Source organism: Geotrypetes seraphini, chromosome 2 (genome assembly GCF_902459505.1).
Source record: "Geotrypetes seraphini chromosome 2, aGeoSer1.1, whole genome shotgun sequence".
NCBI lineage: Eukaryota > Metazoa > Chordata > Amphibia > Gymnophiona > Dermophiidae > Geotrypetes > Geotrypetes seraphini.
This window is the reverse complement of record NC_047085.1, coordinates 478,374,024-478,393,943: the sequence shown is the minus strand read 5'-3', so window position 1 is coordinate 478,393,943 and position 19,920 is coordinate 478,374,024. Positions and strand designations below refer to the sequence as shown.

Genomic DNA, 19,920 nt, shown 5'->3' with positions numbered 1-19,920 from the left:
GTTCCAGAGGAGGGCGACGAAAATGATAGGAGGCTTGCGCCAGAAGACGTATGAGGAGAGACTGGAAGCCCTGAATATGTATAAACTAAACTAAACCTTAGGTTTGTATACCGCGCCATCTCCACAAGCGTAGAGCTCGGCACGGTTTACAGGGTTAGGTTGAAAAGGAGCTACAATGAAGGGTTATAGGAAAGGTATACCCTAGAGAAAAGGAGAGACAGGGGAGATATGATTCAGACGTTCAAATACTTGAAGGATATTAATGTAGAACAAATCTTTTCCAGAGAAAGGAAAATGGTAAAACCAGAGGACATAATTTGAGGTTGAGGGGTGGTAGATTCAGGGGCAATGTTAGGAAATTCTACTTTACGGAGAGGGTAGTGGATGCCTGGAATGCGCTCCCAAGAGAGGTTGTGGAGAGTAAAACTGTGACTGAGTTCAAAGAAGCGTGGGATGAACATAGAGGATTTAGAATCAGAAAATAATATTAAATATTGAACTAAGGCCAGTACTGGGCAGACTTGCACGGTCTGTGTCTGTATATGGCTGTTTGGTGGAGGATGGGCTGGGGAGGGCTTCAATGGCTGAGAGGGTGTAGATGGGCTGGAGTAAGTCTTAACAGAGATTTCGGCAGTTGGAACCCAAGCACAGTACTGGGTAAAGCTTTGGATTCTTGCCCAGAAATAGCTAAGAAGAAAATTAAAAAATTTAAATTGAATCAGGTTGGGCAGACCGGATGGACCATTCGGGTCTTTATCTGCCGTCATCTACTATGTTACTATGTTACATTGGAGTTTCTTTATACAACGTCTCTTCTTTTCTGCCAAAGGTAGTTTCATTGTTAGATGTGAGAAGTATACTTCTTCAGTAACTTGAGGTCACCAATAAGTGTAGGCTCTCTGACCATCTGTTTGTGCTGAATTATTTTGCGAAGTGCAGTGTACCATCTTCCATGGCCACGATTTCCAGATGAATCTATATGGCCATTTCATCAGCCTATATTGTCTGTGGGAAATAGTCTCTTGTTTCCGTCAAGGTGCATTCGACTAGGAGTATAGCTAGGGTAGGCTCCCCTGAGGAGATTTGTAGGGCAGCGACTTGATCCACTGTACATACATTTGCCAAATTTTATAGAATGGATGTTCCTGTGGGTTCTCAGTTTTTTAGGCCAGCACAGTCAGCCCACCTGTACTTCTGGGATTGCTTTTGTACGTCCCGCTTGTCCAGAATGATACACCTATTACACTGGAAAAAGAGATTTATGTTCTTACCTTGATAATATCTTTTCCAGGTGTGTCATTCTGGACCCCCCGCCCTGTTCTTCCTGCGCCTGCCTACTGTCTCATTCTGATTGTTCTTTTCCATGTATGTATCTTAGATGCCAGTCAGCCCTTTGGGACTTGAATAATAATGTATAATATATTTCTAGAGTCTACAGGAATACTCTGAGCTCCTTTCATGCTTCTGTTGGCATTAAGGTTGTTAACCCAAGCAAAAAATCCAACGGAACTGCAGTGATATGTCAAACAACGAACAAATGAGAAAACTGCAGAGATGATGTACAAGATGCCAATAATTTAATCAACAAACCTTATTGTGAACATAAAACAGTTTGTATCCAAAATATGATCCAAGAAGGATGATAAACCAGGACCCTACACAATCTGTGTTTTGAATAAACACTCCTTCCTCAGGGGTCCTAAAAAGTATTAAAATCACATTCTGGGGTACCATACGGATTACAACTGGATAAAAGGGCGATTTGGTAGACTTGTAAGTGAGTCGAATTAGCTCCAGTAGGTGCACCTTGATGATCTCACAATGAAGCCACCATTGTGCAGCTGCAAACCTCCATTTGCAATGAAGTAGAAGCCATGCTAAGGTCTGTATTTGGGGTTTTTTTTGTTTTTAAGCTTTTGCAAATGAAGTTATATGTGCAAGTTATGTGTACAATTTATATATTTTTGTCATGTGCTTTTTTTGCTTTCAAGAATGAGCTGATTGGATCACTGTTTAGTCAGAAAAAAAGGGTAGCTTTTTAGCAAGAAAACTAAAACTGTTTTTCATGTGCTGTGCTTCAGTTAATGGATCTTTTCCTCTAATTAGCAAATAGCATTGCTGCTTGTCCACAAAAATAGAAGGTTTTGCATGCAATATATCTGTTTTGATGTGCCCCATTTATGTGGTGCCTTATGAAATGTATTTTGAGCTTAATAAAGCAAAAATAAAAACCCAGAGAGCTATTTAGCAGATCGCATTAAGGACATCCAAACTGTGCCTAAGTTCCGCAAGAATGTCCAAAGAGTGCCTAAGTTCCATCCATAGAACTCAGATATATTTGGTGCCCAAATTATGCTCAAACGTAGACCTAGTTTTCATTCGCCTGCAATATAGGCCCTAGGTCACTCAGTGTTATATAAATGAATCAAAGGACACCTAAATTGAGTCATTGCCCAAACCACGCCCATTCCATGCCTACGCCTATTGAGTTAGGCGCGAGTTTTAAACATGGGCGTCCATGAAATTGTGGCTGCGCCTACAGAATGACGTCTATGTCCTTTGGATGCCTAAGTACCAACTATCGCTTATTAAGACCCTTAATTGTCTCATTAACTACTTAGATTGGACATCTAAAGCACGCCTAACTTTAGGCATGACTTAGGCGCCCTTTATAGAATCAGGTACATATGCACACTGCAGTACTTCATCCTAGTACTCTTCTGGGCTATATATTTTTGAGTGTTTTCCAGGGCAATATGAAGTGGTAGGTCTCAGTCTGTAGTAGGAAAGGTCAAAATGGGGGGGGTCACGTGATGCAGCCTGTCTGAGCAGACGTGCGATCGGAGAGCTCCTGCCCCACGGACATATAACCCGCGCTAAAATCAGCTTCTACTGCACCTGGACGGGGACTGCACGATTTCTTCAATCGGTGAACACCCCCTGCTCTACGGCGAACCTGTTAGGCGGGCACATCGAGGCGGGGTATGCCAGTAAAAACGGTGAAAGGCACCCGGGATAGGCCCTCTCTCACCCCCTCCAAGATGGCGGCGGAACCGGCTAACTTTACCATACCCGCTGGAGACTGGATCGCTGACATCACGCGGTCAGTCTCCGCGGCACTGGCGAACAGGCTTAATAAGATCCAGTCAGCTGTGGAGGAGATGCACGAGAAATTTGATTCCCACAGCCGACGGCTCACCAAAGTGGAACAGCGAGTGTCCGACCAGGAAGACACGTGTGTGGGCCTAACCGCCCAGGTGGCCGAACTGAAAAAAACCTCCCAGGAGTTGCTGGCCTCCCTGGAGGACCAGGAGAACAGAAGCCGCAGAAACAACTTGCGGATGGTCGGGCTCCCGGAGACGGTAAGCGATCAGGATTTGTATGCCATCTTTGGCAAGTGGCTACCTGAGCGCCTGGAAATGGCAGGGGGCACCGAGGGCTTCGCCTTTGAGAGAGCTCACCACATCGGAGCCAAGCCTGCGGAGGGGGGGGAGAGCGAGGACTGCTATAGCCGCTACACCTGCTGGAGGGAAAAGGAGATGATTCTTCGGGCATTTCGCAGGGCGGGGGCCCTGGATTACAACGGCTCTCGAATTCTCCTTTTCAATGACTACTCTGTGCGGGTGGCGGCCCAGCGCAAAACCATGGCGCCTTTCTGCACGGACCTCCACAATAAGGGAATTAAGTTCGCCCTGGTTTACCCAGCAAAGATCCGGATATGGCATGAAGGCAAAACCCTTAACATAACCACCGGAGAGGAAGCCAAGGCTTTTTTAGCCAAGCTGTCTGCTTGATGTAATGGGTGAGGGTGCCTTTCCCATCTACTTTCCACGTTTCCGGTCAGACTGAGTTGGGAGCACTTGCAGCCTGGACGGAGGGCTGCCACTTTTCTACTCACTTTCACATACAAGGCTTGGGGATAACAGACCCGGTTACAGAGGTGGACCCACCTTATTCCTGCTTCAACCTTGCCCCGGAGGACTCGCTGGGGAGGATTGTGCCGGGTCTTTGTTTCCAGTGTCTGCTGGGATTCTTATACCACCTCAGCACCGTGTCCTAACTGGTGGATCTTATACGACGGAATCGGTGGCGGAATTTCCCTGGCTGTACCTATAGACCTTGTTCAACACCTGATAAGGATCTGTTACTGATATACTTTGCTGGTGCTTAAAAGCCTTGCAAATCTGACTTTACATTACTTTATTTTTGGGGTGTGCGGTCCTATGGGATGCAGAAGGGGAGTTTACTGGGGGTGGGGGAGGTCTCCGGATAGGCTGGGGGGTACATATGGGTATGTATGCTGGCTGGGAGGGCTCAGCATGGGGGGGTGGAGAGAGGGGAGATGGGATGCTGGAGGGATGTGGGGAGGGGTGTGAGTGGGGGTTGGTGTCTGAGTCAGGAATGTGTATGGGGGGGATGTGTGGGGGTATGGTTTGCTGGGCTCTGGGGCACTGGGTTTCCGAGGGCGGCGAAGCTTAGCTGGGAGGCTTCGTCCGCTCCTATCTGTTACTTTTGTACGTGTGCAATTCCTGTATGGTTGGTGGAGAATGGATCAATCTCTCTGCTCTCGAAGGGATGTTTCCCTCTGGGTTGTGGCGAAGTATATTGCTTTTCTCTCTATGCTATGGCTGATTTAAGGGTTGTCACCTTTAATGTTGATGGCATCAGGTCCCCAGTTAAAAGATCTCGCATACTCACGAGCTTGCGTAATTTGAAAGCGGATGTGGCTTTTCTGCAGGAGACCCACCTAACTCAGATTGAACATTCCAAATTGCGGAGAAATTGGGTTGGGGATGTTTACTCCTCCACTTCTGGGGGCCGACAGAGGGGGGTGGCAATTCTGCTACACAAGCGGTTGCCCTTTGTCCTGCATAAACAATTAACGGACCGGGAGGGGAGATATGTTATTATCCTGGGGGAGATTTGGGGTCTAAAGCTGCTGCTCTGTAACTTGTATGCCCCAAACTCTTACTGTCATAAATTTTTCTCCACAGTTCTTTCCATGGTATCGGCTGACCCAGATTACCAGGTGATCTTGGGGGGAGATATGAACATCACTGCAGACCCAGGGGTAGATTGCAAACCTCCTAGGAACAGCTTGAGGGACCATGATAACAAGGGGGTGGGATTTCTGGCACGACACTTGGGCCTGGTGGATGTCTGGAGGGCACTACACCTGTACGATTCGGACTTTACCTTTTACTCCCATGTCCACAAAGTGTACGCCCGACTGGATTACATCTTACTTGACCAGCGGCTGTTCTCCAGGGCTACCAAACCAGAGATTGTGGAATCCACGGTTTCTGACCATGCCACCGTGGATCTCACTCTGACCCTCGCAGCGGGCAGCAAGGCTTCTTCCTGGAAAATGGCGCTGCATTTGTACCATGATCAGGAGTTTCGGACCTACCTGCGGGCGCGATGGGTATATTACCAGGCCACTAATGATACTCCTGAGATAGGGCCGGTATCCTATTGGTACGCCTCCAAGGCAGTCCTGAGGGGGCACGTGATAGCATATACGGCTGCCAAGCACCGGGCTTGGGGAGCAGAGCTTCTAGCGCTTACGCGTCAGCTACACCAGTTCCGCAGGGCCCATATCTCCTCTCTGTTGGACTCCGATAGACTGGACTATAAGAAAATTTGAGAACGCATTGAGACTTTACTTCATCAGCGGGCGGAACGGACACTTGCGTTCCAACGGTATAATATGCATAGGTGGGGGGGCAAGACGGGGAAACTTCTGGCAAACCTAGTGCACCCGTACAAAAAACGCCAACTCATCACTGCAATCCGCGACACTACGGGAACTCGACATGAGGGGGAGAGCCAAATTGCAGAACAGTTTGTCAGGTACTATGAGACCCTGTATGGTAAACGCCCGTTGGATGAGACGGCTCTCGCGGAATTCTTCCGGGGCCTGTCCCTACCATTCCTGGAGGAGGACCAGGCTGCATCGCTGAGCCTACCTATATCTGAGGCTGAACTCCGCGTCTCCATCCGGTCGCTCAAACTGGCGAAAGCGCCAGGTCCGGATGGGTTTGGACCTGAATATTATCGGATCCATGAGGACTTGGTGGCGCAACCCCTGAGTGCAATGTATAATGCGGTAGCGGAGACGGGAGGCACCTTTCCGGATAATTTGGCCCACATTGTTCTGCTCCCAAAGCCGGGCAAGGACCCGGACCTGGTGGGGTCGTTTCGTCCCATCTCCCTCCTAGATCAGGACATTAAACTTCTGGCCGCGACTTTGGCGCGGCGTTTGAACCGCTTTCTACCTGATCTTATTCACCCTGACCAGGTTGGGTTTGTACCAGGCCGCTACGCCTCTATGAATTTGCTGAAGGTCTTGGGCGCGATTCACGACAGGATGGGTAGGGGTGGCCAAGAGGCGGTGGCAGGACTGGATATGGAAAAAGCGTTTGACAGCATCTCCTGGGATTACCTTTTTGGGTCCTGCGCAGGGGTGGTTTTCAGGGTGGGTTTCTGGCCTGGGTGACGGCCCTATATCATAACCCCAGGGCGCGCTTACTGATTAACGGGGGCCTGACTGGGGATTTTGGTTTGCAGAGAGGTACGAGACAGGGCTGCCCTCTTTCCCCCCTTCTTTTTCTTTTGGCTATCGAGCCTCTAGCAGCTAAGGTCCGACAGGACGAGACCATACGGGGCATTGCGGTGAAGGGGCAGGAATGCAAAATCAGCTTATTCGCTGATGACATCCTACTTTATATGGACCAGGTTCCCCTGCACCTGCCCAGAGCCTTGGCGGTGATTCGAGCCTTGGAACCTTGTCTGGTTTACAAGTTAACTGTAGCAAGTCGGAACTCCTGCTACTGTCAGGGGGTCCGGCGCAGCATTGGCATGCGGTGTTGCCCATTGCACCCACGACTAAACCGATGCGCTATTTGGGAATATACCTTAGTACCGACCTGCCTACTCTTTACAACGCCAATATTAGGCGACAACTTGAAGCTATCGGAAAGTTGTGCCAGGCCTGGCAGGAGTTACCATTGGGTATCTTGGGACGGGTAGCTCTGGTAAAGATGGTTTTGGTCCCGAAACTTCTGTACCCTTTGCAGACTATGCCTCTTTGGCTCAGTAGGCGGGATGAACTTGCCTTTAAATCTACTATTTCCCGTTTCATTTGGAGGTCCCGAGCACCCCGGATAGCGATGTCCAAACTTACATTGGATAAAGGCCTGGGGGGACTTAATGTCCCGGATATTCGGCTTTATAATGTAGCGTCTCTCATTCGCTGGATCCATGAGGGTTTTACAGGGTGCTATCATTACTCTCCCCAGGGTTGGCTAGCGAGCTGGAGCTCTCCTTTTCACTTTATGAATACATTACACCGTCAGGATGATCCCGGGAGGCGATATCTAGCTTGCTTTCGTTTTTTAAGACCGTTTAGAATGGCATGGCGCTGGTGGCGACGCAGACAACAGCTGCTGGTAGGCAACTCCAGGTTTCAGCCGGGTTGGGGTAACTCAGTATTTCAGCAATGGGCGGTTTGGGGCTGCGAGACGATGGAGGACTTACTTGATGTTTCCCCCGCCGGATTCCCATCCTTCCAGCAAACCCGGGACGCGTGGGGCCTTCCCTCTAGCTATTTATTTTCTTACTTTCAAGTGCGTCACTATTGGGATGTTGAACGCAGAGGAGGTGATGGGGTCTGGGTTAAGGGGTCTCTGGATACTCTCTTCTCGGCTACCCCACCCATAGCTAACTCCCTTGCTCACTGGTACCGAGTCCTTAAATCGTCTCTTCCCCTATCGGTGCTTACCCCTGTGCGCTCCTCCTGAGAACGAGACTTGGGACAGGATATTTCCGAACCTCAATTTTTAGCTTGTTTCAGCACTTTATATTCCTACACTAAGTCCGCTGACTTTCAAGAACTCCAATATAAGATTCTCCACCGGGCCTATTTCACTGCTCAGCGAGGGGCCCGTCTGGGGCTCTGGGATAGTGATTTTTGTGTTAAATGTAAGAACCGAGTAGGTATGTACCTTCACTCTTTCCTGGAATGCCCCCAATTGAGTATCTGGCAGAAGGCCCTTGCCCTGCTGGAGCGCGCTGTGCAACGCACTGTTGAATGGGACTATGGGTTTCTTCTCCTGGGTCTGCAGACCTCCCTCCGGGATCAAGGTTTCAATATCCCCCAATGTAGATTCTTCTATAATGTTATCCTCGTAGTGAAAAAACTGATTTTGACTTATTGGATGTCGGTGGATCCGCCTCCGTTACCCCTTGGAGGAATAGACTTCGGGAGGTGGCTCAGTTTGAAATTCGATTGTATGCTAGGTCCCCGAGTGCGCTTAAGCAGCATTACGTTGGCCTGTCGGAGAGAATGAGGGACCTGGTGCCATTACAAGGACAAGAACAGGACGGGGGACTGGCGCCTGTTTAGTTTTTATTTTGTGTTCTTCCTGCAACACCCCTGATATAATTCATTACCTTTTCCTTCTATCATGCTTTGGTGCCCCAGGGATGGGGGGAGGGTGGGAGGGAGGGAGGGAGGGAGGGGATTGGGGGAATGAGTGTTCTGTGTGAGTGGTGTGGATGGTGCAGTACGTGAGTGGTGTTGCGAGTTATTTGTGGTTTTCATGGGTCTTTGCATAATTTATAAAAAGGTGTGAGATCGCCGTCCCTGCTGGGCGGCTTTATCTATTACTGTTGTCCTACATTGCTTTAGTTTCCGATGCCCTTGAAGTCTCATTCTACTTGTTACATACTGTATCTGTGTGGGGGGACCTGTTTGGGAAGCTTTGCCGCTGCTACTGTATTTTCACTTGTCATGGACAAATGTTGCTCTATTGTTGTTTGTTGCTGCGCCCTGTTGGTTGGTGTATCTTTCACTGCTAATAAACATACGTTTAAAAAAAAAAAGAAAGGTCAAAATAACCAAGAGATAGTTTGCCTGGTTGTAAGGAAAGACATTTATTTTACAAAAGACTGTTACATTTTAACTGATACTATTTTTTTTCAGTTTTCCTAAATGTTTCAACTAAAGTGGAAGTATGTTTTGCAAGTCAGGTAGTAAGAGCCTTAGAGCTAGATGTACTAAACAACCTTTTTTTTTTTTTTTTTAATGAACATACATAATATCTATCCCCATTAAAAGAAAAAGTCACGCCAGCCCCCCTCCTGACCACACCCATTGCAACCCCCTCCTCATGACAATCCGAACCCCCCATGCATCCCCCCATGACAACCCCAACCCCCCCCCCCAATAATGATGACCGCCCCTGCAAGAGACAAGGTGGGATGCCCACTCTTTCCTGCTTCAGCAAACCGTGGCAGTGAAAATGGCAGAAGGGATGCCCATTCTCTCCTGCCAGGCGAACTCCCCCCTTCCCCCAGTGGCAGTGAAAATGGCAGGAGGTAACCCCACTCACTCCTGCCAATGGAGGCTCCCCCACGCCAGGTACCTTCCCACAAACAATCACCTACCCTACCCCGTTCCCCCCAAAAAAGGCAGAAGGGATGCCTACTCCCTCCTGTCATGGGATGCTTCTCTGAAACTCCACCCCCCCTCCCGTCCCTTTGTCTGAAGTTGAGAACAGAAAAGAGGCTCAGTCCCTGCAGCTCCAAGGCCTGCCAGTCCAAAATAGCGGGCCTTCTCCTCCCCAAAGGGGCTCATTTTCAAAGCACTTAGACACACAGAGTACCATAGTACACAATGTTTCCTAGATTACTATGGAATGAATGGAGCAATTGGAAATTTAAGCAATCGGGTGGCTTGCTAGATAATAGAGTAAGGCTATATGAAACCCTTTATATATGAGTGTTTATGCTTATATGTAAAAGGTTTTATACAGCCTTACCCTGTTATCTAGCTAGCCATATTGAACCTTCACTCCAAAATTTAAAAATTGCAGTGAAAACTTGGCTTTTTAATCATAGTTGTAACTGATCCTTTCTTATCTATGTTTGCCTGTTTAGAGTTTTTATTTTCCCTTCATTTGTTCTCACTTTTCTCAGTCTTTAGTTTGTTTTGAGATTTTATTCCTTTCCTCTGAATGACAATGTAGCAAGACAATTTAATTAATTAAATAAATAAATAATAAATAAATAAAAGTGTTGTCCCAATCATGTCTATCTTATTTCACCTTTCATTTTTTCCTTAGGAAGAACTAAGTGATCTTGCCATCTGCTGTAGTGTGGAAGATATGAAAAACCCTCTTGTTTTGACCATAAGTGCAAAAGCAGAGGGACTGCATGTCACGTATTCGATCTTCCGCGAAAAGGAACTTGACAGGTGAGCTGAGCCAATGTGAATGGGGTTTGGAGTTGGGCCTGTGTACAAACAACCAGACACAAGCACAAACGGTAAAGATAAACCCTTTATCAACTCAAAACAAATCCTGAATCCTGTTACTTCACAGGGCCAGGCATAAAAGGAACAGTCTCTTTGTCCATAAGCAAAAAGTCCTGAGTGGGTTTGTGGCTTGTGATTGCCACACCCCAAACACAGTCTGCAAAAGTCTTCCTCGAGCCCAGTAGCAAGGTCTGACCCCAGGCAAACCTCAGAACAAGGCTCACAGGTGTTCAGCCAAAGAAAGGTTGGCTTACCTCAGCCAAGCAGAATGTATAGTGGTTGTAGTCAAGGCACATCCAGGAATTACCTCTTCCTTCTCCTCCTCTGTGCCTTCTTAATCCAGCTCTGGCCCTGCCTCTTATACTTCCTGGCAGTTGCTTCCCTGATTCCTTCTTCCCATGTCACTTCCCCCTAAGGAGGAGCTCCCTATGGTAAGTTGGTTCTGACATTGTGAGGGAGTATCCAGTAAGGGGAGTGGTAATGTCCTATAAACTCCCTCACATAACCTCCTTCTCAGCTTAACCAAGCTTGTTTGAGCGCCTACCATGTTAAGATCCACCTTCCATAACAAAAAGTTAGTATTCGCATTCATTCGTCCAGCCCAATATTGCACCTCAAAACTGAAGGCGAAGGAACCACTTCATGCTGCATGTATTTGACTCCTTGTGGTGAGCCAATTACTGAAGGGGAGCATGGTCCATGACTAGCAGAAAGTGCTGACCCAGTAAATAATACTGGAATATTTCCAAGGCCCATTTGACAGCTATGGGTTCCTTCTTAATCACCACAAAGTTCCTCTCCATAGGGAACAGCTTGCAGCTAATGTAGGCCACTGGGTGTTCTTCCCCATTCACCTCCTGCGCCAGATCAGCTCCAAGTTCAACTTATGTACCACAAAAGGTTGGTTGAAGTATGAGCAAACCAGCACTTGCTCCAAGCAGATGTCATCCTTCAAAGCTTGGAATGCCGCGTCCAACTCTGACATCTCCCGATCCTTGTCCAGGGCCTTTAACAGATGGGTCAGAGGTTCCGTCTTTACAGCAAACCCTAGGATAAATCGTCTGTAGTATCCCAACGAGGCCTAGGATAGCCCACACCTGTTTCATGGTCTGGGGTACTGGTGCCTTGATAATGGCTTCTACCTTTTGGATCTGAGGTTTCACTTGGCCATTCTCCAATGAGTACCCAAGGTACTGAACCTCCTGTCCTCCCAGGAAGCATTTTTTTTTTTTTTGGATTAGCTTTCAACCCAGTGGTCTGCAAACTATCCGGAACTGATTCCAGTTGGATGAGATGGGTCCTCCTGTCCTTACTATAGAAGACAAAATGTCATCTAAGTAGGCAGCTGCATAGTCCCCATGTGTCTTGAAAAGGCAATCAACGAAGCGCTGAAAGTTAGTAGGGGCTCCATGAAGGCCAAAGAGCATCACCATAAACTGGAAGAGGCCTTGGAGTGTGGATGAAGAAAGAATTTGCTCATTTTTGGTTTATGGTTCAGGCAAGAGCCTAATAAAAATTTATTTGCATAAAGATATTTTGAATACAGAACTTATTATTGGGCACACAATCCTGATTTGGCCACTCCAAGGTTTCTGCTCGGCTTGGTATTTGACTATGGTATAGGCAGGCTATGGCCTTCACCTATCACCCCGCCACAATAGTCTAAAATTTTGACCTGTTCTCGGACATCATTTTTATTACATTTTTTGTTAGTCTTGTATTTTGTTGTTTTTTCTTTAGTGCCTCACTTTCTGATGATGTGTTGTTGGATTTTGGGTCTGAAGTTATCCTGCACAACACAGTAAAGCGTTATGTGGTGCTCACTAACCACACAGCCATCACTGCTCCATTTAAACTGAAGACTGCCTTTTTTAGTGGGTGCCTACTTCAGTCCAACATAGAAGTAACGAGTCTGTAAGTATATTTCAGTTTTATTCTCAGCCTGAATCAACTGATGTATCTGAAAAATAATAGATTTTGATAGTAAATAATACAGAATCTCGTTATCATGAGATCTGGGCAAATAAATATATTTGAGAACATTCTGTATATGATATATAGAGGGAATTAGGAAAATGGGAACTGAAGACTGAGACCTGTTTCATGTATCTATGATTATTAATTGTTGGTGTCCACTATATTGGCTGGAGTGTTAATTTTTGTATGATGTAAGTTTCTAATATTTCAAACAGATTTTCAGTTGCTTACAGTTTTTATGGAACTTTATTGTGATATTAGAAAAATTAATATACTTGTACATTTAGATCATGTTCCTTTAAATCAGAAGACTAATGATTTTCTTAAAGTGATGCTTGCCTTAGATTTCAAACAGATTGTCTACTCTGACACTCCTTTTCATGGTCATCTTCTAAACTTAAGCCCAGATTCTATAAAGGATACTTATGTTAGGCACCACTAGGCACCCTAATCACGGCCATATAGCAACACCTAACTTTGGGATTCATGCATAGCTTTTTTATTTTTAATCCTCTTAATCAGCATAATAATTGACTGCACTGGTTTTCAGCCAATAAAAGAAAAATTTAAATTACCAATTAAGAGTTCAGTGCTGAACTCTTAGGAATCCTAGTAATACCTAAGTGGAGGCACCCTCCAACACCTAATGACACCTACCTAAAAAGTAGGTGTGGTTAGGGGTGGAGAATAGATTTGATCAACTTAGGCATCACTAGGGGTTTGAGTTAGGTGCCACTAAATTAGGCCTGGTAAAACCTGGTCTAATATACACCTACCCCTAGGACGCCTAGTGATTCCTAAGCATGCCTAGGTGCCGCTAGGTGGATTCTATAAACGGCACCTAGTGTTTGATAACTGCGCTAAGTGATGCCTACAGTGTAGGCATACTTAGTCACTATTTATAGAATCTGGCCCTTAATTTTTTTACCTATTCATTTTTATTGTGATTCCATGGTCAGTTCCTTAAAGATTATTCCTCTAGAGTGGACTGATCATTTTTTGGTTCAGATTTCTTTGCCAAGTAGAGATATAGTTGAGCCTAACTAATGTTTAATCGCTGCATTGGTTTTGTTCAGTAAGAAACATTGAACTATATGGAAAGAAGCTGAACTCTGCATTGCTTTTGTGCTTTTCTGATAGTGTTATAAAATCTCTGGAGGTTAAGGAATTGATTGCCTCTTCATGCGCCTTGGTTGAATCTGTGGCAAATGAAATAGCTTAAAAAGATTTTCCATCATATCATAAAAAATAGATTGCTTTGTTTTCAAAAGAATTGTGTGTGATGATGTGTCAACTGTGTGACAAGGAAAGAGTTTTGTATATTAAGAAGAATGAAGCATTTAAAAAGAGTCAATATTCAGCTAATGGCAGGCCTCTTTCTTCTACCTCAGACATTGAGTTTAATTTAGCTGAGGCAGTTTTCCTGTTGATGTCCTATGCATTAACCAGTTTTAAGAAGTGTAGTAGGTTTCAACGGCCAATTTCACTAACAGACCTCCACTCTTTGTGGCGATTCCTGTATGCGTTGTTCTTTTCTTCAAAAATGATCCATCAAAAGCTGCATACTTCAGCAAGAGAAATTATTCGGTATCACCATGGACATCAACAAACCATTGACATTGAAGGCATTGACACCCATATCGAAGCCACCAGCTTCCCAAATGGCGGTGCAGATCACTGATGCATTGAGTCCCTTGATGCCGATCAAGCAAAAGCCTCTATTGTGACTTGGGTCACCCTCTTCGAGGCAAGCCGCAGCACCGATGGTACTTGCAGCTAATATCATAAATCAGAATCATAAATTGATGAATGCTTGTGTGAGGACTGGTATCGATAAATTGCTGTATGCTCAGGCCGGACTGGTACTGAGGGAGTGGATGTCAGGGACATGAGGTGAAACATATCCCCGAATTCTAGATGGAAGAGCGCATCAAGCTTCTCCCGAAAGGAAAGCATCTGTACCTGTGGCATATACAGCTGCTTTCCTTTCGGGAGAAGCTTGATGCGCTCTTCCATCTAGAATTCGGGGATATGTTTCACCTCATGTCCCTGACATCCACTCCCTCAATACCAGTCCGGCCTGAGCATACAGCAATGAGGTCTTCTGGTACTGACATTGGCACTCCGGTGTATCATCATCACAGTTCCATGCCTCGTCATCAATCAACTCACCGATCCCATTCTCAATCGAAGCATCATTCTAGTTCATCAAGGCATCATCGATCATTCTCTTCTCCTCAACGCTCTCAATCTGGCAAGTGTTCTTCCAAGAGAAAACATTGTTCTCCTGTATGAGCTAAGCGCAAAAGAACTTCGAAGCATTCCTCTCCAGGGGTTTGACAAACCACAGTTTCAGCACCAATCTTTGGTAGTTGAGTCAACTTTGAAAAAGTCTGCTCTATCCAAGGTGTATGCCTCAGTGCCACTGGGACGAGAGGGTCACACTATGGACAAATTTGGACAACATCTCTACCAGAATTCTATGTTGTCAAACAGAGTTCTCAATTACAATTTTTATTTTTCTGTATTTAAGTATTTTTATTGATTTCAATATTATATCAAGTATATATTGTTCAGAAAGCAAATTTAACCACAGCATATTACAATCATATAAATCCATACTTTATAATGTTAAGCAAATTACAAAAGAAACTATTATGGTAAAATTAGCTCAAGTCCTCATTGGATCCAAGAATTAATTGTGGGAAAACATTAAGAAAACAATCAAAGATGTAATGCTATTCCTATAAATCGGGAAGGAATTTTTATTTTTCTTGTTCTATGAAAGATCTTATCAAGAAATTTCCTGGTTTTGAGAGATATATTCCTTCTCAACATCTGAAAGATTTTCAGCATCTCGTTCGCACTCTTAGTTATGAAAGTACATTGTTAGATCTGCTTATGATGCTTTTGAATTGACTTCTAGACTAGAGCCTTGTCAATGTCAGTAGCAATGAGACATTTAGCCTGGCATAGAGTTCCAGGTGTGGATATCAACCTTCAAGACAGATTGGCTAATATTCCCTTCTTAGGAGATGAGCGTTTTGGGGTCTCTATTGAAAATGTCACTCAAACTCACTGACCTCGAGAAACTTTGGGATGCTTTAGTTAAAACCAAACCTAAACCATTCACTACTAAATCTTTTAGGTCTTCTTCATCTTCTTACCAAAGGCGTTTTCTTTTTTTTTTTTTTTTTTTTTTTTTTAGTTCAAAACTGTTTATTGAGTTTTCAATGTACAGAAGAGAACAAGAACAAAGATGAATACAAATACAGTTCATGGTGTAAATCACAGTCATATACATATACAAAATATACTGATGAATGTATGAATACTAAGTAATACTCTAGAGTAATGTCAATAAATGTCAATCTCAATTTCATTACTCATGCCTGAGATGTGTTGTTCAATAGAATAACTATTAAGCTATTAAGCAAGCTAGTGTACAAAAGCATAAGAAAATGCAAAGGTTATATATTACAGTATAGGAGAAGTGGCTTCCATATGGCCATAAATCTGAGCATAGAGTCAGTCTTTTCCGCATATACTCTTTCATACTTCCCTGTAAGGCAGAGGGTATTCCACCACATATGGTAATCTATTTTGGTAAAGTCTTTCCAGCAAAACAGCACCGTCTGTATTGCCAGAGACATCATAATAGTAAATAAACGAGTATTGTCTGGATTCATATGTGTAGGAATCGCCTGTGACATAATGATAAGCATGGGGTAGGTCATAGACTCTTTAATATCCAATATATCACACATTATATTCCACACTTTGTTCCAATAATCCTTTAAGAGTGGGCATAAAAAGAGGAGGTGTTCTATTGTACCATCTGCAGAGGAGCAGGACTAGCACAGAGTGGACATTGAGTGATCTATTCTATGTGACAGAATAGGTGTCCAAACTGCTCTGTGCAAGAGAAAGAATATGGATTGTAATAGAGATGCTGAGCGGATGGACTTGAAAAAAATTTGCCATAAGGATGTCCAATCAATGGCATCAGACGGTAAGTTGAGGTCATTGCACCATTTCACCTCTAACTCCAAAGGATCAGAAAAGGAGGAATTTTGTAATAAACGATACCAGGTAGAAGCTTTGATGGTACCAAGTGGAAGAGAACGTAAGAATTGAAGCATATCAGGATCCGCTGACTGTATGTCGTCTTTCTGTATTGAGTGCTGTATACAGTGCATTAGTTGAAGCCACCGGAAATATTGAGATCCATGTAGACCATGATCAGAAGATAGATTCGAAAAGGATGTCCAGGAATCTTTATTTCTTAGATCCTTTAACAGGTGAATGTCACATTTTTGCCATTCCGGCCATGAGATTGGAGACTCTGCTATTTTGAATCGATCATTGTTCCATAGAGGTATTATGGTGGAGTCTGACCATCGGAATGAGAAAGTAGAATCAGCGCCATCCACCGCTTGTTTATAAGCCATTAATATCTTATCCTGTTTGTCAGATTTGGAGAGAGTGATTCCAGCTAAATATCTAATGCGTCTGTCTCCATATAATGCGCTTTCAACAGAGAGCCAAACGGGTCCATAATATCCTGATGACCACTGTTTCAGTATGAAGGCTTGATGATAGTGAAGAAAACTAGGAAAATTGACACCACCTAAAATACGAGGTGCTTTTAATTTAGCAAGAGCAATACGTGGTTGCTTGTTTTTCCACAGAAATTTCGTAAGTAGAGAATCCACTTGTTTATGAAAGGTGAGTGGCAAATGAAAGGGTAACATAGATAATATGTAGTTAATCTTGGGGGCTATCATCATTTTGATCGTTTCCATTCTGCCCCACCACGTCAGAGTTAGCGGAGACCATTTGGAAGTGGAAGATTTAATAATGTCTAATATACGGTCAACATTAAGGTGGATAGTTTCATCAATACTCGGTCCGAACATGACTCCTAAATATTTTAAGGATGTTGTTGACCATTTCATGCCATACGAATTTATGTCAGATTCCGCTGCCGGACAGTTAAGAGGCATCACTTCAGTTTTACTCATATTGAGTTTGTATCCAGAAACTTTCACATAACGAGCTATGTCAGCTAGCAGAAAAGGAAAAGATGCAGGTGTTATATATAGTAAGATATCATCTGCGTAGGCAGAGAGTTTAATATCTTGATCATGTTGTTGAAGTCTGAAACCTGTAATATCAGGATTTGTACGTATCGTTTGTATCAGTGGTTCCAATGCAAGATTGAATAGTAGTAGGGATAGAGGACATCCCTGCCTGGTACCTCTATTGGGATAAAAGGCATCAGATAATGTACCATTTATGAACGTTCTAGTGGTAGGTTTTGTGTAAAGCACTTTAATTTTGTTGATGAAATCCTCCGAGAAGCCAAACCAGAGTAAGGTATTGAAAAGAAAAGGCCATTCAATACGATCAAAGGCTTTTTCCGCATCTAGTCCAACCGCAAGCAGTTCTTTTTTCTGTTTTTGTGCGTGTGCTATGACATGAGAGAATATTCGGGTATTAAAGGCGTTTTCAACAAAACCAACTGCTCCTCCTAGAATGTAGCAGAAAAAACAAAAACAGCAATGCCCTCAGAAATCTCAAACGACTGCACCTCAAAAGCCACCTCAGTCTTTTTGACGGGCTTCTAGAGAGCATAGACAATATTCCTCTCTCCCAATCTCTACCTCATCCAATCAAAGGTCAACTCCAACTCTTTTATCATTGTTGGGAGTTGATCACCTCCGACCTCTGGGTTCTAAAAGTCATTCGGGAGGGTTACACTCTTCATTTTGTCACCATCCCTCAAATCATCCTCCAAGAGAGTCTACTTTCAACCCTCAGCAGACCTCCCTTCTTCTTCAAAAGATAGACTCTCTTCTTCTCCTCAATGCAATAGAGAGGGTTCCATCTACTCAAAAGAACCGGCGGTTTTACACCCGGTATTTTCTTGTTCCATAGAAGACGGGAGGTCTCCGACCTATTTTAGATCTCAGATCTCAACAAGTTTCTAATGAGGGAAAAGTTTCAAATGCTGTCCCTAGCAACTTTATATAATGTGCCCCTCTGCTCTGCTCAGCTGCCTGTGTTGCCAGTTTGCTAAGAATGCTGGTAGCTTCGATGTCCCAATGGCTTGTTTGTGTATGGCTTTTATTTGGTTGTTTTTGCATTTGAAGATGTGTGTTACTGTGAGATGTGTCTTCATGTTATTGCTTTTATGATATTAATATATATTTTTCCCAATTCTATATTCTTTTTAAAACTTACAATAAATGTAACAGTAAATACAACATTTTATACTCAAATACCACACTTAAAATTCTATTAATATCCATATCAGAATTTATCCCTCCTCCCTCCTAATCATTCACAATTTCCAACACCTAAAATATCTATCATGAATCCCATACCTATATTCCAAAATTCATTATCAAACCAAACCCCCCTCCTTCCCCTCCCAGATGTGCATTTTTAAAGGGAAAAAAATAATAATATTTAGACATTACAAAATTTTGTTAATGGCTCCCAAGTCTCCTGAAATTTCTTGAAATTCCTTTTCTGAGTAGCTAATGTTCTTTCCATTTTATACATATGATACAAGGAATTCCATTTATTGTTCTTTTTTTTTTTAATTTTTTATTCATTTTCATATTTTACATGAAGTGTACAAAATATTGAATTACAACTAATGAATACACAATATCACTTTTATATCTACTACATAAAATTCTAAGCATATTTTTATCCCCTCCCCCACCCCCACCCTTCAAGTACTTTCCAATCATCTTATACATATTATATACCATATTATAACATGTTATGTAAAATTAGTTTCACTAACCCCCTCCATATGTGCCATAAAGAAGACAACGAAAAAAAGAAAAGAAGAAGAGAAATCCTACTATTCATTCACTACAATATTTTGTCAATGGCCCCCATATTTTTATAAATTTAAGATATGTCCCTCTTTGTATTGCTATTGCTCTTTCCATTTTGAATATATGACAAATTGTATTCCACCAAAATGTATAATTAAGGTTACTATGATTCTTCCAGTTATTGGTTAAATGCTGAATGGCAACCCCTGTCATGACTAATAAAAGCTTGTTATTTTCTGGTGAAATTTGACTTTTTTTCTCATCATCATTCCAAATAACACTGTATCATATGATATTTCTACATGATTTTCCATCAATTTATTAATTTGTGGCCAAATTGCATTCCAAAAACTTTTAATGTAGGGACAATGATACAGTAAATGATCCAATGTCCCAGGTTCCAGATTACAGTGCCAGCATTTATTGGACTTAGAACTATCTAATTTTTGCAAACATGTAGGGGTCCAAAAAACTCTATGTAATAAAAAGAACCAAGTTTGTCTCATAGATGCTGACACTGTACATCTCATTCTCCAAGACCAAATTAGTGGCCATTGAGATGCAGTAATTTGGTGCTTAATCTCAATGCTCCAAATGTCTCTTAGACCATTTTTTGGTTTTTTATTCAAATATCCAGATATTAATTTATACCACAATGCGGCTTGATGCCCTAGGAAGTCTGCTTGGAAACATAAAAACTCTAAACTATATTGATTATTCAATGTTTTCCATTCAGGGAACCCAACCTGAATGGCCTGCTTCAATTGC

The 19,920-nt window shown here is 43.4% G+C and overlaps 1 protein-coding gene across 3 annotated transcripts in view; it reads left to right on the top strand.

The window, feature by feature from the left end:
* DLEC1 (DLEC1 cilia and flagella associated protein) overlaps positions 1–19,920 on the top strand; it is a 386,841-nt gene that overhangs the window by 210,233 nt on the left and 156,688 nt on the right. For all 3 annotated transcript variants that reach the window (XM_033931738.1, XM_033931737.1, XM_033931739.1), the window contains 2 exons: positions 10,128–10,258; positions 12,059–12,232. In XM_033931738.1, the coding sequence (XP_033787629.1) occupies positions 10,128–10,258; positions 12,059–12,232 (305 nt within the window). The remainder of the gene's footprint in view (positions 1–10,127; positions 10,259–12,058; positions 12,233–19,920) is intronic.